This window comes from Eptesicus fuscus, chromosome 8 (genome assembly GCF_027574615.1).
Source record: "Eptesicus fuscus isolate TK198812 chromosome 8, DD_ASM_mEF_20220401, whole genome shotgun sequence".
Classification (NCBI taxonomy): domain Eukaryota; kingdom Metazoa; phylum Chordata; class Mammalia; order Chiroptera; family Vespertilionidae; genus Eptesicus; species Eptesicus fuscus.
This window is the reverse complement of record NC_072480.1, coordinates 75671130-75688849: the sequence shown is the minus strand read 5'-3', so window position 1 is coordinate 75688849 and position 17720 is coordinate 75671130. Positions and strand designations below refer to the sequence as shown.

The 17720-nt window shown below is 43.8% G+C and overlaps 1 protein-coding gene and 1 pseudogene across 6 annotated transcripts in view; both read left to right on the top strand.

The window, feature by feature from the left end:
- The window catches only part of DCUN1D2 (defective in cullin neddylation 1 domain containing 2), a 29682-nt gene extending 12865 nt beyond the window's left edge, over window positions 1–16817 (top strand). For all 6 annotated transcript variants that reach the window (XM_028148779.2, XM_008143911.3, XM_028148780.2 and 3 more), the window contains exons 4-7: window positions 888–1018; window positions 10060–10142; window positions 12466–12562; window positions 14875–16817. In XM_028148779.2, the coding sequence (XP_028004580.1) occupies window positions 888–1018; window positions 10060–10142; window positions 12466–12562; window positions 14875–14954 (391 nt within the window). In that variant the 3' untranslated portion in view covers window positions 14955–16817. The remainder of the gene's footprint in view (window positions 1–887; window positions 1019–10059; window positions 10143–12465; window positions 12563–14874) is intronic.
- Window positions 6238–6343, top strand: LOC114232413 (U2 spliceosomal RNA; annotated as a pseudogene).
- Window positions 16818–17720: the final 903 nt, after the last annotated feature.

Below are 17720 nucleotides of genomic sequence, written 5' to 3'. Positions count from 1 at the left end.
CACTTGTGCCTCTGAGTGTATTCATGGACTTGCTGGTCTGCATAGTTCCGGCCTCTCCAGGACTTGCTCAGTTGTCTTTCCTCAGCCCTGCTCTACTCGGGTGTGTGGATAAATGAAGTGCTTTTGTTCTCTTCCTTGCTGTGCAATCAAGATAAAAACGACAAACTTTATGTTTTGCTGTTCTAGATTCCGCTTTAAAGGCTTTTTAATATCTTCAAGGTTATTGACTTTGGAAGGCAAATTCAATTTTAAAACAATAAGAGTTGTGTTTCGTTATACTTGGATATTTTAAATCTAAGCCACTGTAGTGAAGAAACCCCTTGATACAGTAGCTAAAGTGCCACAGGTTTATTTTCCTTCTGTAGGGGACAGTACAGTGGTAGCAGTGGTACGGGCTGGCAGAGTAACTCAGTTCCACGACGTCACTGAGGAAGTGGGGTGTGTCACTCTGTCATCTCCGGGCATTGGCCTCTGTGATTGAAGCTGCAGAGTTAAAACATGTTCCTATTCCAGTTCACACAGAGGAGGGCAAGCAATTTTGTATTTTTTCTTTTAATTACAGCTTTTAAGACATCATTCACATGCCGTACAATTCACCCATTTACAGTGGTTTTGGTGTATTCAAAGAACTGTGCAGTCATCACCACAATCAGTTCTAGAGCATTTCAAGGCTTTTTAGCTAGAGAAAGAGGCCCATGAGAATTCCACCTACCCACCCCGCTTTGACCCAAGCCTCAGGCTGCACCACATCACAGTGAAGCTGAGAATTGCTGGGGATTGGGGAGACTGGTCTCCTCCCCTTAACAAAGCGCCCTCTTTCTTTCTTTCTCTCTCTCTCTCTCTCTCTCTCTCTCTCTCTCTCTCTCTCTCTCTCTCTCTCATCACAGGTGTGACAGCACAGAAAAGCTGAAAACTCTTCTACCAAGATTGGAGCAAGAGCTTAAGGACACAGTGAAGTTTAAGGATTTCTATCAGTTTACTTTTACCTTTGCTAAGAACCCTGGGCAAAAAGGTTTAGGTGAGTATAAAATCCAAATTTGTAAAAAGCCACATCTTGAGACTAAGTGAACATGATCAACAAGATTTCAGTCCTGCCTGCTGTAATGTTATTATCCCTCTTTGCGTTTTGCCCCCCTTTCCATTGATTTGCTCCATGTGCAGATAGGCCAGTTTGTAGTACCATATACTTGAATACCTCAACCAATATTACTCTCAAATTCTGGGTTTGAATTTTAAAATGTAAATGAATTTGCAAATGCTCTGTGTTCTCTCACATTGATATCTAATTGACTAATGAGTTAGAGAGGTCAGTAATTAACGTCTGCAATGGGCACGTTTGTACTGGCCAGGTGTGTGATCCCGCCTATGGTGTTGCTAAGATTGCCAGGTGACATTAGTCTTGTCCTGGTCTGGAGATTTAGACTAACTTACTTGAAACCAATTCTGATGTGCATTGGATTGCTTTAGTACAGGCCCACCTCGTCTTACTGTACTTCACAGATACTGTATTTTTAGTAACATTGAGGCAGGACCCTTCACCAGCAAAATGATTATGACTCTCTGAAGGCTCAGATTTTTTTTTGTGTGTGTGTGTTTTTAAAAAAATATATTTTATTGATTTTTTACAGAGAGGAAGGGAGAGGGATAGAGACTTAGAAACATCAATGAGAGAGAAACATCGATCAGCTGCCTCCTGCACACCCCCTACTGGGGATGTGCCTGCAACCAAGGTACATGCCCTTGACTGGAATCAAACCTGGGACCTTTCAGTCTGCAGGCCGACACTCTATCCACTGAGCCAAACCGGCTTCGGCGGAAGGCTCAGATGTTGATTCGCATTTTGTAGCAATAAAGTATTTTTAAGCTAAGGTATGTACATTGTTTTGGGGGAGCATAATGCTATTGCACACTTAATGGACTGTAGTATATTGTAAACGTAAATTTTATATGCACTGGAAAACCAAACAATTTGTGTTACTCACTTTATTGTGATATTGGCTTTATTGTGGTGGTCTGGAACCGAACCTGCAACATCGCTCAGTTATTTGTTATAACTTGTGTTATTATTGTGTATGGTACATTCGTAAATTTTTTAACTTAAAATTTTAGTTTAATTTTTTGTTTATTTGAAGGTTTTATTCTTCTTTTCTTTTCTTTTTTTTTTTTTGGTTAATCCTCCTGAGGATATGTTTCCCATTGATTTTTAGAGAGAGTGAAAGTGAGGGGGAGAGATCAAGAGAGAGAAACATTGATGTGAGAGAGAAACACATAAATTGGTTGTTTCTGGTTTGTGCCCGACAGAGGCCAGGGATAGAACCTGCAACCAAGTTATGTCCTCTTGACCGGAATCAAACCCAGGACTCTTTGAGGGCTGAATCCAACTGAGCCAAACCAGCCAGGGCTATTCTGCTTATTTTCATTTGTTTGGCCCCTAAGTACTATATAGTTTATTTTTGTCTTTTCTCTTTATAAAAATAAATCTATATTGACCTACATTTTGTTGCCTATTGTAACAAACTTATTTATGTCTCATTCATTAAAATCTCTTATAAGTTTGGAAGGGGAAATTATATAGGGATTAAGCTGGTATATTAGAAAGTACATTTTTAAGAAAAGTTTTTATAAATAAAAGCATTATAATAAGACTAGTAGCCCTGCACATGAATTCGTGCGCCAGTAGCTTGCCAGTACCTCACTGCCGCCCTCCAGTAGCTCTCCACCTGCTGCCCTGCCCTCCTGTAGCTCCCCCTGCCCCCCTCTCATAGCTTACTGCCCTGCCCCCTCCTATAGCTCTCCGCCACCAGCTTGTAGCTCACTGCCCCACCCTCCTGCTGATCCGTGATCCGGTCATTACGCTTCATGGCATAACGACCATTTGCATATTACATCTTTATTATATAGAATGACAAAAATTAGGTAGAAAACCAGAAAGGGACTTGAAAATTCATAGAAAAATCAGTTGTAAGCATTTGGTCTCAGGTCCTGATTTTCACTCATGAATGTTTGCAGGTGTGTGTGTAGTAGATATTCTTACCCTCTGTCTGACATTCTTTCTTTCCTTCTATCAACAGATCCAGGGCAGGTGCAGATTGAGGCAGCAGGCACTTCTGTGTTAGATCAGGGAGATGGGCAGGAGTGGGGCACTAAGAACTGTGCCTCAGCAGGAAGGGGCACTAAGAACTGTGCCTCAGAGCAGGAAGGGACACTAAGAACTGTGCCTCAGAGCAGGAAGGGGCACTAAGAACTGTGCCTCAGCAGGAAGGGGCACTAAGGATTGTGCCTCAGAGCAGGAAGGGGCACTAAGGACTGTGCCTCAGCAGGAAGGGGCACTGAGGACTGTGCCTCAGCAGGAAGGGGCACTGAGGACTGTGCCTCAGCAGGAAGGGGCACTGAGGACTGTGCCTCAGAGCAGGAAGGGGCACTGAGGACTGTGCTCAGAGCAGGAAGGGGCACTGAGGACTGTGCCTCAGCAGGAAGGGGCACTGAGGACTGTGCCTCAGAGCAGGAAGGGGCACTGAGGACTGTGTCTCAGCAGGAAGGGGCACTAAGGACTGTGCCTCAGCAGGAAGGGGCACTGAGGACTGTGCCTCAGAGCAGGAAGGGGCACTGAGGACTGTGCCTCAGCAGGAAGGGGCACTGAGGACTGTGCCTCAGCAGGAAGGGGCACTGAGGACTGTGCCTCAGAGCAGGAAGGGGCACTGAGGACTGTGCCTCAGCAGGAAGGGGCACTGAGGACTGTGCCTCAGCAGGAAGGGGCACTGAGGACTGTGCCTCAGCAGGAAGGGGCACTAAGGACTGTGCCTCAGCAGGAAGGGGCACTGAGGACTGTGCCTCAGCAGGAAGGGGCACTGAGGACTGTGTCTCAGCAGGAAGGGGCACTGAGGGCTGTGCCTCAGCAGGAAGGGGCACTGAGGGCTGTGCTCAGAGCAGGAAGGGGCACTGAGGGCTGTGCCTCAGCAGGAAGGGGCACTGAGGGCTGTGCCTCAGCAGGAAGGGGCACTGAGGACTGTGCCTCAGAGCAGGAAGGGGCACTGAGGGCTGTGCCTCAGCAGGAAGGGGCACTGAGGGCTGTGCCTCAGCAGGAAGGGGCACTGAGGGCTGTGCCTCAGCAGGAAGGGGCACGGAGGGCTGTGCCTCAGCAGGAAGGGGCACTGAGGACTGTGCCTCAGCAGGAAGGGGCACTGAGGGCTGTGCCTCAGCAGGAAGGGGCACTGAGGGCTGTGCCTCAGCAGGAAGGGGCACTGAGGGCTGTGCCTCAGCAGGAAGGGGCACTGGGGGCTGTGCCTCAGCAGGAAGGGGCACTGAGGGCTGTGCCTCAGAGCAGGAAGGGGCACTGAGGGCTGTGCCTCAGCAGGAAGGGGCACTGAGGGCTGTGCCTCAGCAGGAAGGGGCACTGAGGGCTGTGCCTCAGCAGGAAGGGGCACTGAGGACTGTGCTCAGAGCAGGAAGGGAGCTGCAGGCTCTTATGTCTTTGACCAGGAGGACCAGCAGCTGTCCTTTCCAAGCACTATTTCCTGGTTCCTATGGCTGGGATTGTTTTCTTTGTTTTTCTGCAGTGTTTTGGGTCGTTCGTTTTTACCAGTTTTACCAGTGGTGCATCGATGTGGGATGAGTCTCTTGTCAGATCCCCTCTCTCTCTTGGCTGGTCCACCATGGATGGGCTTCTGGCCCTGCATGTCACCTCACAGATCATGCACCTGACACTTCACCCGCTGCAAAAGGCCTCTGCCACAAGGGTCCCATTCAGAAACTTCCTTGAATGGATCTGCTTAAAACTTCAGAAGGTGGAAATGCGAGAACCGCTGGGAAAATATGAATGTAGCTTTTCCTATGCAAGGAAGCAGGTGAGCAAATAGAGCTGTCAGTTGTATGAGGTTGCAGCAGCGAGGAGTCTCCTACCACAGGGCTTCGCACAGTCCTCTTGGTCATGAGTCAGAGCCACAGTCATGGAAAACATTTGTGGGACCTCACAGGAAGAGAGGGTTCTGACACATTTGTTGGGGAAGAAAATTATCGATTTCCAGTTTGGCCTGACATCAGTGAGGATCTGGTTTCATAACCAAGTGCACAGACTGAATGGAAAGGAGAGTCCATGGCAGCACCAGGTTGACGGTTGAGCATCAGCCGTGAGGAGAAGCAGAAGCTGGATTTTGTCTGTCCTCGCCCCTCACAGAGACCGACATGGGTCAGCTGACTGAGCTCAGGGGCCGAGGGGCTACTGCCAACTCGAGCCCTGACTTGCCCCTGCGCTCTCTGTGGCTCGCCGGGGTGCCACCTGGAGAAGAGCTTTCCTGACGCTTCCAGAAGGACCAAAAGGAAGCAAGACTCCGAGGCGTTGGTAGCAGGGCCCTGGTTAAATTAGACTTTCAGATGCTTCCAGTTGTGTTAGTGCAGAGTGGAGCACGTTCTTGTGCTCTTGGGAAAATTAAAATACTTGGCAGACTTTAAAAAGAAATAATTCCTGCAGGGCTACTCAGCAGCGAGGACTGACATTGGCGTGGAGTAATAGCATGTCGCCACAGCCGCCTCAGCCCTGGACACGCTGTCTCCCTCTGTGTCTTTGCCACTCAGATGTCCAAATGCAAGACTGATCGCGACAGTCAGCGTGGCTTTTGTATGTATGTGGCAGCTTTTACCTTTTACCTGTTACTGGAAAGAAAGGTGGAAACTGGCATTTATGAAGCCCATACGATGTGGCAGCCAAGTGCCTTTATCTCATTCACACAAGCTTCATGCCCACTTTATAAACAGGGAAACAGGTTGAGGTGGAAGGACATTCTGGAGGGATGAACACAGTCTGTGACGGGGGGTTTGGAACCCACCGTCACCTCTCATTTGTTCACACCTGCCTGATAGGCTGCCTGATGTGAGCTGAGAGCCAGGGAACCAGGTTGGGGTGCACCGGGAGTCTAATACAGGAGAGCAGCAGCACGCATCCTGTCTCACCATCTCACTGTCATGGGCCTCAACAGGGAAAAGTTGGATGATCAAAGTAGGGTCAGGTCTGTCTTGGCCCGTGTATCTGCTCTGGTCACTGCATGCCTGGGTACTGCCTGCCTTCTGGGGCTTTTTCCTCTGAGCCTGTCTGGCCGTTTTCCCACCAGTCTCCTCGCATTCTCCAAACACTCCAGGTCTCCGCTATAGCCACCCTCTGTGCCAAGGTATTTCCCATTCTACCTGCATCTTGCATTTGATATTATTTGGTTTCAATTTACTTGTTTTATACTATGTATATATATCGCTTCTTGGCCTTTTGGCTAAGATCAAGTGTAGTATCTGTTCTTATCAGTTTAATATACTATGCACATATATTGTATGAGCATATTACAATTCTAAATCTCCTAAAATGTCCACAGTTCTGTTTTAGCATAAATGACTTCACCTCAACTTTTAAAAGCCACAGACATTGCCAAAGAGCACAGTGATTTCCTCATGCAGTGTTGCCTCATCTGCTTATACCAGGGCTGGAGCCATTTAAAAGTGATGTGCTGCTCATTCCCTCCTGTGTGTGGACAGAAGGTTTCTTGCTCTCTCAGAAAGCTGCTGCAGCGTGTGCTGACTGAGGGCATGTCACCTGGTGTGTGTGCAGCAGTCCTGACTGAGGACATGTCACCTGGTGTGTGCAGCAGTCCTGACTGAGGACATGTCACCTGGTGTGTGTGCAGTCCTGACTGAGGACATGTCACCTGGTGTGTGTGCAGCAGTCCTGACTGAGGACATGTCACCTGGTGTGTGTGCAGTCCTGACTGAGGACATGTCACCTGGTGTGTGTGCAGCAGTCCTGACTGAGGACATGTCACCTGGTGTGTGTGCAGTAGTCCTAACTGAGAACATGGGAAAAATAGCCTCCCTCCCAGGTGAGGATTTAAAAAATAATAATCACTAGAGAATTAAAACAGTTACTGATTTTGTTTCTTTGCTTTATGAGGCTAATTAAGAGAACATGGCCCTAGCTGGTTTGGCTCAGTGGACCAAACGATCCCGGGTTCAATTCCAGTCAAGGGCATGTACCTTGGTTCAGGCTCCTCCCCAGCCTGGGCCCATGTGCAGGAGGCAACCAATCAATGTGTTTCTTTCACATCATTATTTCTCTCTGTCTTTCCCTCTCCCACCCTCTCTAAAAATCAATGGGAAAATATCCTCTGGTGAGGATTAAAAAAGAGAGAGAGAATATGAAATTGTATTAAAGAAAATAACAGCCTCTTCAGGAAATGATTAAATTATTTGAACATTTCAAATACATTACAGTCTCTGTTTTAGAAGGTTTTGAAGGTTTTTTTTTTAAAAGAAATAAAGCAAGACAAATAATTTTATGACTACACACCCTAAACAGAACAATTTAATTTATGATTTCCAAAGTATATTATATGGTCTGCCTCCTAACAGATTCAGTATAAATTAAAGAGATTGATACAGGTGTTCCTGTAGTTCCTAGAAAAAGCATGGATGTCAGTGGAAAAGGGTAATAAAAAGAGGTTTATCTTTCATTTCCTTCATGTTTGTGTGTCTGTTTATGTGTATGTGTTAAGATTATGAGTATTGTTTTATTTTTTTAAATTTCTTTATTGATTAAGGTATTACATATTTGTCCTCATCCCCCTATTACCTTCCCAACCCCCCCTCCCACTCATGCCCCCACCCCCCTGTTGTCTGTGACCACTGGTTAGGCTTAAATGCATGCATACAAGTCCTTTGGTTGATCTCTCCCCCTTACCTCCACTCTCCCCTACCTTCCCTCTGAGGTTTGACAGTCTGATCGATGCTTCCCTGTCTCTGGATCTGTTTTTGTTCATCAGTTTATGTTGTTCATTATTTTGAGTATTGTTTTATGTATGATTATTCTTTAGCCTATACTTAACTGATAGTCAACATAATAAAGAAGATAATTAAAGCTACTTGATTCTTAGTTTTAATGTAAGAAGCTTAGCGTAGTTTCATACTGTCTTGAGTCTGGAATTAGTTGGCTTTGGGAAATTGATTTTTTTAAGGAATAGTCCCATGATTAGCGAATTTTTTTTAATATATTTTTTTAATTGATTTTTTACAGAGAGGAAGAGAGAGGGATAGAGAGTTAGAAACATCGATGAGAGAGAAACATGGATCAGCCGCCTCTTGCACACCCCCTACTGGGGATGTGCCCGCAACCCAGGTACATGCCCTTGACGGGAATTGAACCTGGGATCCTTGAGTCCGCAGGCCGATGCTCTATCCACTGAGCCAAACCGGTTTCGGCATTAGCGAATTTTTATATCTGCTCAAAGATCTTTTTTTTTTGAGAGAGAAGGGTCATTTTTATTATCTAATTCTAAATGGAGCATCACAAACATAGATTTAAAGTAGTAACACCTTCATCTAAACATTTTCTTAGGAGATGAGAGTTTTCAGAGATTATTGGAAAGAATCTAGGTACTATAAAAATTATTTTTATAGCCACTGGAGTAGCTGTTGTTCATGATTTCAGCTCTCAAGTTTTATCATTTTGAGTTTTGTTGCTGTTATCTTGCAAATAGCTGAGTTTACTAGGATAATATTAAACATTTTTACATAGGCAATACTAAATATTGAAAATGCATACTTTTACTTTTGGTTGTATGGTTTACAAACATACAAATCAGGAACTTTATAAGAGATTTCTAGGACCAAACTAATCCAGAATTAACTAGATTAAATGTCTGCCATAAAATTATTTTTCTTTCCTTCCCAGGTTTACCTCCATTTCTCAGTGTGAGACTTTTCATCATTAAGATGAGTTGAGTATAGATTTCAATTAACGTTCTTCCTAAGTGATAAGGATGTAGACTTAGCTGGACAAGACTAACCATCTTAGCATTATACTGCGGGCCCCATAGGTAAGGTTCAGCGAGCCTTTCCATGCTATTGATTCCTTCACATTTTCTGACCATTTATTTCTCTTTCTGATTAAGACTCCAGGATATTTAAGACTGAGAAAGTCTATCATGGACTTCAAACATGTAGGAAATATGGGCATGTTGTTTCAGTAAAGATATTAAACTTTTGGTGAACTGAGAATGAATCTCAATATTCCAAAAATTATGAATTAGGGATAACATAACACAGTCCTAAAAGCCAGCATTCATATTACATTAAGATGTCATCTTAAGATTGAGCTCTACAACATAGTATTGTATAGAAGTGGTGAAATGATCACTACCTTCCAGTGGAGGGTAAATGAGGACATTGACTTTGATTAATAACTGTCTAGATTTTTAACTCTCCTTACATCAGTGAAAGTGCTTTCCCCTAAACCTGCTTATTTGTCTTAACTGTGTCTTGAGGAATTCAAAGTCCTTTACAAAGCTTGTATGATTTACTTTGGAATCAGATTCTGTTTTAATTTTTATAGTAGCAAGGCAAGTCAGTTTGAAAAACACTGTCACTTTCTTTCTAAACAAGTTGTTTAACTTGTAGTTCATCACTTAGAAAGCACATTGGCCTACTTAAAAAACACACACCATATGCATTAGTAGTACCCAGGTTAGCTCAGGTTTAAAGACAGCCTGATGCATATGAAAATGACAGTCTCCAAAAATTATTGATTAGGGGATAATTATTGACATGTTCAAATAACATAAAATGCAGATCCTTTTTTGAAGATATTTGTCTAGAGTTATAAAATTCGATTATAAATTAGATTGACCATAATTTCAAGAACATTTCTGGCCCAGCTGGCATGGCTCAGTGGTTGATCATTGACCTATGAACCAGGAGATCAAGGTTCGATTCCCAGTCAGGGAACATGCCCGAGTTGAGGGCTCAATCCCTAGTAGGGGGCATGCAGGAGGCAGCCGATCGATGATTCACTCTCATCATTGATGTTTATATCTCTCCCTCTCCCTTCCTCTCTAATATCAATAAAAAATATATATATTTATTTTTTTAAAAAAAAAAGAACACTTCTGTAAGGATTAAGCCTCATATTATTCTTGGGTAAGACTACTCTTTTGTTAAGTGAATATCAGTGTGCTAAGAAGTGATAGTTTTTGTGCAGTAGAAAAAGAAATTGGGATTAACTAACTGCTCTTTCTCTCTTCTTGCCAGATTTAGAAATGGCTGTTGCATATTGGAATTTAGTATTATCTGGAAGGTTTAAGTTTTTAGATCTTTGGAACACCTTTTTATTGGTAAGTGCCCTCCTGCTTCTTGCCATGTGAGCCAGTGTGAAGCGGGTCAGCAGGTTGTGTGGCTGTGCATTTTATCTCACCAAAGTATTACACCTGGGCATGGAGGTAAATCAAAGCCCTATGCAAAGATCACCAGGTAGCTGACAGGTTGCCACATAGTTTAGCCACCTGTGGAGTGAGGCAGCCCCTGAGTTTCAGGCAGGGCTGCTGCTCCGAAGCTGACTGCGAAAGTGACTCCTTCTGGGCTGGGGTTTCAGATGCGGGATTGTATCATCCAGTGGAACCCTGCCACTGTGTGTGGGTTCATAGTCTGATGCCATTTTAAGATGTATTTTATGATGCCTAGAAGGGAAGGAGGGCATAGCTGGCCCCTTTAGGAGGGAGTCCGTCTATGCTGGAGGCAGACATTCCAGTCATCTGGGCCTTCTTTTTTTTTATTTTTTATAAAAATCCTCCATTGTGTTTTTTTTGTTTTTTTTTTTTTTTACATTTTTTATTGATTTCAGAGAGGAAGGGAGAAAGAGAGAGAGAGAAACATCAATGATGAGAGAGAATCATTGATCAGCTGCCTCCCCCACACCCCCCACTGGGGATCGAGCCCACAACCTGGGCATGTGCCCTTGGCTGGAATCGAACCTGGGACCCTTCAGTCCCCAGGCTGACGCTCTATCCACTGAGCCAAGCCAGCTAGGGCATCTGGGCCTTCTTAGTGAGAGGGCTCCTTTCAGTGTGAAACAAGGGAAGCTGGTGCCGCTTTGGGCTATTTGGAGTGTGTGGAGTACAAGGACACTCCAGACTCCAAAACAGACAATTGTGATACTAGATGTGCCCAGATCTCCCTTGTCGGCTCCATCTGTGATGTGAGAGGAGCCCTGATCTGGCTGAGGACAAACCCCTCCACTGAGAACAGTTGAATTTTAAGACCCTCCTTGAAGTAGCATGATAATGCCTACATTCAACTTAATAACAACAGGTCACATTTTCTCGTTTTGTGGCCAGTAACCTCAGTTGCAGATATTCCCCTGAGAACCTGCGCCCATATTTTTAAAAATAGCTTTTTATATGTTTTTATTGATTTCAGAGAGGAAGGGGGAGAGAGAGAGAAACATCAGTGATGAGAGAGAATCTTTGATCAGCTGCCTTCTGCACACCCAACACTGGGGATCGAGCTTACAACCCAGGCATGTGCCCTGACCAGGAATCAAACCGTGACCTCCTGGTTCATAGGTTGACACTTAACTATTGAGCCATGCCGGCCCAGCGCCTCTCACATCTTTTTAACAGCAACACTGGGAACAGCCAGTGTCCATAAGCAGGAGAGGGGGTAAAAACTGAGTATAAATGCATAGAATACAACTGAAGAGAATGAAAACGAATCAATCTAGATTTACATGCAGTAGGCTGGATACATTTCAAACAGTGTTGAGTGAAACAAAAACAAGTTGCAGAAGACTACATAGGATTTGGTAGTAGTTATATAAATGTTTTAAAATGTAAGACAGCCCTAGTTGGTTTGGCTAAGTGGATAGAGCATCAGCCTGCAGACTGAATGGTCCCGGGTTCGATTCCAGTCAAGGGCACATGCCTGGGTTGCAGGCTCAATCCCCACTAGGGGGTGTGCAGGAGGCAGCCGATCAATGATTCTCATCATTGATGTTTCTCTCCCTCTCCCTTCCTCTCAAATCAATAAAAATATATTATAAAAAAGTAAGACAAGCATCTAAGTTGTTATGAATACACATGCATGTACTATATGTACAAAGACAGGCATGAGAATGATAAATGCTAACCAGGGGATGAGTACCTCTGTAAGAAGAAAGAGCAGGATGAGAGAAGTGCTGGGGTTGCAGGTTTGCCCCTGCAGCTGGATGGTGAACCATAGAACACGGTGTTATATTACTCTCCATATCTTTGGTAGATCTGGAATATTGAATGACAAAGATACTTATAGAAAATTGTCCCAATACACTGCAAAACCTATCTAGTGTATAGAAAATTAATGTATCAAAATACAACTTGCCAATTGCCCTGCATTGTTTCTGAATTGGTTCTGGGTGAGACAAAGAGATTAAAAATGCTACCCTTGTATTTGACTGTAACAGGAGCTTATAATCTTTGTATTTTACATGTTTTGTTTTTAAATAAGTTTACCTTCTATATTTGTGCATCGGTATTATGTAACTCTTAACATTTATCTATTTTTAACTTTTAACAGTTTTCTTATGATACTTATTCCTCATCCAATTATGTACTGAGATCACTAGCACACCTGAGAGTTATGGCTCTGTCTTAAATCTGGTGGTTTTCTTCTCTTATGTATCAGGAGCATCACAAAAGGTCAATCCCAAGGGACACTTGGAACCTGTTGCTGGATTTTGGAAATATGATTGCAGATGACATGTCTAACTATGACGAAGAAGGTACAAGAAGTTGAAGTTGTAGTACTTTGGGTGATCACCAAAAATGCTGATATGTATGTTAACTTCTCCTGCCCTAGAGCACAGGACGGCGATGGTGACACAGACGCTGGGGTCAGACAAACCAGAGAATAGAGGACAGTGATGGTGACACAGACAGTGGGGTCAGATGAACCCTAGAATAGAGGACAGTGATGGTGACATAGACAGTAGGGTCAGATGAACCCTAGAATAGAGGACAGTGATGGTGACATAGACGGTGGGGTCAGATGAACCCTAGAATAGAGGACAGTGATGGTGACACCGACACTGGGGTCAGATGAACCCTAGAATAGAGGACAGTGATGGTGACACCGACACTGGGGTCAGATGAACTGAGAATAGAGGACAGTGATGGTGACACAGACGCTGGGGTCAGACAAACCAGAGAATAGAGGACAGTGATGGTGACACAGACACTGGGGTCAGATGAACCCTAGAATAGAGGACAGTGATGGTGACATAGACAGTAGGGTCAGATGAACCCTAGAATAGAGGACAGTGATGGTGACATAGACGGTGGGGTCAGATGAACCCTAGAATAGAGGACAGTGATGGTGACATAGACGGTGGGGTCAGATGAACCCTAGAATGGAGGACAGTGATGGTGACACCGACACTGGGGTCAGATGAACTGAGAATAGAGGACAGTGATGGTGACACCGACACTGGGGTCAGATGAACTGAGAATAGAGGACAGTGATGGTGACATAGACGGTGGGGTCAGACAAACCAGAGAATAGAGGACAGTGATGGTGACACAGACACTGGGGTCAGACAAACCAGAGAATAGAGGACAGTGATGGTGACATAGACGGTGGGGTCAGATGAACCCTAGAATAGAGGACAGTGATGGTGACACCGACACTGGGGTCAGATGAACTGAGAATAGAGGACAGTGATGGTGACACAGACGCTGGGGTCAGATGAACTGAGAATAGAGGACAGTGATGGTGACATAGACAGTGGGGTCAGACAAACCAGAGAATAGAGGACAGTGATGGTGACACAGACGCTGGGGTCAGACAAACCAGAGAATAGAGGACAGTGATGGTGACACAGACACTGGGGTCAGACAAACCAGAGAATAGAGGACAGTGATGGTGACATAGACGGTGGGGTCAGATGAACCCTAGAATAGAGAACAGTGAGGGTGACACAGACGGTGGGGTCAGATGAACCCTAGAATAGAGGACAGTGATGGTGACATAGACGGTGTGGTCAGGTGAACTGAAAATAGAGGACAGTGGTGGTGACACAGACGGTGGGGTCAGATGAACAGAATAGAGGACAGTGATGGTGACACAGACACTGGGGTCGTATGAACCCTAGAATAGAGGACAGTGATGGTGACACAGACGATGGGATCGGATGAACTGAGAATAGAGGACAGTGATGGTGACATAGACGGTGGGGTCAGATGAACCCTAGAATAGAGGACAGTGATGGTGACACAGACACTGGGGTCAGATGAACCCTAGAATAGAGGACAGTGATGGTGACATAGACAGTAGGGTCAGATGAACCCTAGGATAGAGGACAGTCATGGTGACATAGACAGTGGGGTCAGATGAACCCTAGGATAGAGGACAGTCATGGTGACATAGACAGTGGGGTCAGATGAACCCTAGAATAGAGGACAGTGATGGTGACACAGACACTGGGGTCAGACAGACCCAGTTGATTCCTGGCTTTACCCCATTGCTGAAATGGAGGTGGTGATGAAAATAATAGTATCCACTTCATTATATCTTGTAAATCACACAAAAGAAAAATAGGGTTCATTTAATCAAAAATAGGGTTCATTTAATTCAGTTCTCTAAATTAAAGCATTTAAAATATGGGCGTGCAGAGAGCCCCTGGCAGAACCGTAGAACCAGACAGGTGTTTGGAAAAGGCTACTCCAAGGACGTAATCCCATTTGGTGCCTCAGGTCGTTAGGCTGGTTAAGCTAATTTGATGAGTCCAGCTTATATTTACCCACATGAACATAACCACACATTTAGTAGCCCCTGCCCACAAGTGTTCAGCTGGCCCTGTGTGCCACTGTTGTTAGTGAGGGCCATGCCCACACGAGCACACCATCATCTGCCGGCCCTGGTCCAGCTAGAGCAGAAGAAGTGGATAACTTCAGCAGTTAAGTGAAGCACAAGCTGTGGAAACTAAAAATCATTTGAGTTTTTTAACTATAAGTGTTAGATTATGAAAACAGTGCTTTGAATAAAAAATACTGCTCTAAAATGTACATTTAAAAAAATCTTTTTGTTTGTTTTTAGGAGCATGGCCTGTTCTTATAGATGATTTCGTAGAATATGCACGGCCCGTAGTCACAGGTGGCAAACACAGCCCTTTCTAGGCAGAAAATGAACATGGATTAGGATTGTAAAATGAACTGCCACCTGCAAGGAGACATTTTGGTCAGTTTCTGTGCACATATGTAACTGATTTCAGAAGCCATGGAACTGGAATGACCATCTCACTCTGCCTAAAGGAAACGGTGGCGGAGCCTGGACACCGTAGGAGACCCTCAGAAGAGAGCTGCTGTGGAATGTCCGCAGATGGGTTGCATAGCTGTTGCTTTAGGAGATTTCTGCATGATTTTTATATTTATGAAAAAGTACTAGAGCCTGTTAGCAGGACTGCAGAGCATGCTGATAATTCATGATTTCAGGTGAACACCAGCAGTTACCACAGTCCACTGAATTATATTGTAATTACACTTAAAAAAAGTATTTGTGTCCTTGGTAGGATATTGTATTTTTATAAAGTCAAAGCTAAAGTGTGTGCCCAGAAGGAAATGATCTTGTGGATTCTAACATTTTTTTAAACTTGGTGCCAGGAATTCAAGATTTATATTTTTTGAATTATCAAATATCTAGATTTATCAGATCTATTTTTGTTTTAATTTTCTCTAGATGTTCATCTGAAAATCATTTTATAGTTCTTAATAGCTAATTAGTTTCCAAGGCGATGGCACATGTATGTGATAATTCCAGGAAAGTTTTATTTTAAACAGCTTGCAAGTCAACAGGTCTATTTTACTTCCAATAATGTCATTTGAACTTCCTAAGAAGTTTCGTAAAGTATGTTTTTTTAAAGAAATGTATTTTATTACACTTAAAAAGACATTTTTCCATGAAGAATATTTCTTTTATGAATGATGAATTATAGATTTAAAAATCAAGTGAGTCGGTTCCTTTCACATACCTGTAATCTCCATAATGTCCTCTCTCCAGCCCTTCGTATGGTTGTACACATTTGGAAGCTAACATACACATTGTCCAAAAAAACCCAAAAACCGAACCAGAAACCTTCATCTCATTTGTGAGCTGCAGTCTTGTCTTTGCCTCACGTTGCCCTCCGATTTTTCTGGTGTTTGCCTTGTCAAAGAGGACCGTCCCGCGGCACAGGGATAGATGGGAGTTTTGTCTGCAGTTTTGGAAAATCACTGTGTGGACCCTACCTCCTATTTGAGAAGATCTTCCGCCATGAGTGTGTCTGCTGCCCGGCCCGCAACCTGGTTTAGGAGACAAGTGAATTGGGGTTATTTCAGGACAGGAAATTCACTCAGATTTCCTGTAAAAAGAAGGTGTGCCTAAAATGTGTCATTTTGATTTGACTTCCAAAAGTATGATTCACTGTGTTTTAGGAAGTGCCCATGTGCAACACAAGGTTTGTGTATACTTACTCTATGTGAACTATTTATACTTTTGAATAGAAGTCTTTCAAAGAGGGCAGCAGGCAGTGGAGGATTGGAAAGGGGGCTGTGGCCTGGAGACCACAGGCTAAGCTGGGGTTGCCCGCCCATGACCAGGTGCAGGACCCAGGTAAGTCACTTCACCTCTCCCAGGCTGCCACTTCCATGTCTATAAAAGAAAAAGCAAGGCCAGCTCTATCTGTAAGTCTGTGATTCTCAGAGAGCATTTATTTATATAATGAAAGCTAGCTTTAATAAAAACTTCAACAAATATAAAGCATCCTTCAGGCTTCATGCATTCTTGACATGTAAATGTTCTGCTCAGAGACTTATTCTTAAGATTTAAAGTTATATGAGGAAAAAATGTTCTATGGGCTCATTAGATATCAAAACATTAGTAATTGGACTAAGGGTCTTCAAAAAACTGTGGGTTTCTTTTTCTCCTATGATATACATTTAAGTCATGCATGCCATGAAAGTGCTAAGAACTTTGGAAACATTAAAATAAATTATTTTCTCTGGTGTGGTCTACATTTAATTCTACCCTCGGTTATTCCAGTACTCACCACTAGATGTCAGCCTCTTGATCAGTCATGGGGTGGCTACCTACAGGAAAGCCACCTCCGTAGCCCAGTGACAGGGACATTCCCACCTGTGCCGAGCCTGCCACCCTAGTTAAATGGTCATGTCCCAACATTGGCAGCTGCAGTCATTTAGGTTTTTTTAAGTGTCACATAGTGGCACTTAATATGGATTTCATGTGAAAAATTACAGATCTCATAATACACAGCCCTTGAGTTGATAGGAATCATATAACCCAGAATACACTGAAATGCAAGCTATAGATATATTGAAAAGACACAAATTAACCAAACATAATAGATTTAATAAGTATATATTATTAGTGCCTGCCAAGAATTTTTGGAATAGATGTCGCTCTTTTTTTGTCCTGGTGGCACGATGCATGGATACATGCCATTGTGTTACTTTAACTCAGTAAAAGTTTAAGCGTAATATGCCTATCACAGACTTCAGGCGCCTTGGAGGCAGAGTCGGTTTTTTGCGTTAGTTGCTGCATCCACACAGTTGGGGCTCAGTAAATGTTGCACAAACAAATCAGTGAACTCATCTCTTCCTATTTGCTGACATAGGCCACATAGTATGGAGTTCCTTCTAGCATCTGTGATAAAAGTTTCCACTGCCTCGGAATTAGCAAATGAATCTCACCCTAGACTATACCTCTGCCTTCAACAATAAATGTTCCTGCCCAATGGTGCTGGTCTGTCTACAGTGGGAGTTGTCTAAAATAGGACTGCTGTCGTCTGTCTTGTCCTGGTGGATAAGAAATCTGCATACCCAGAAACCCAGGGCAACCTGTACTGGCTTTTAAAGGACTATTTGCTTCAGGATCTCTCAGAACTGTGC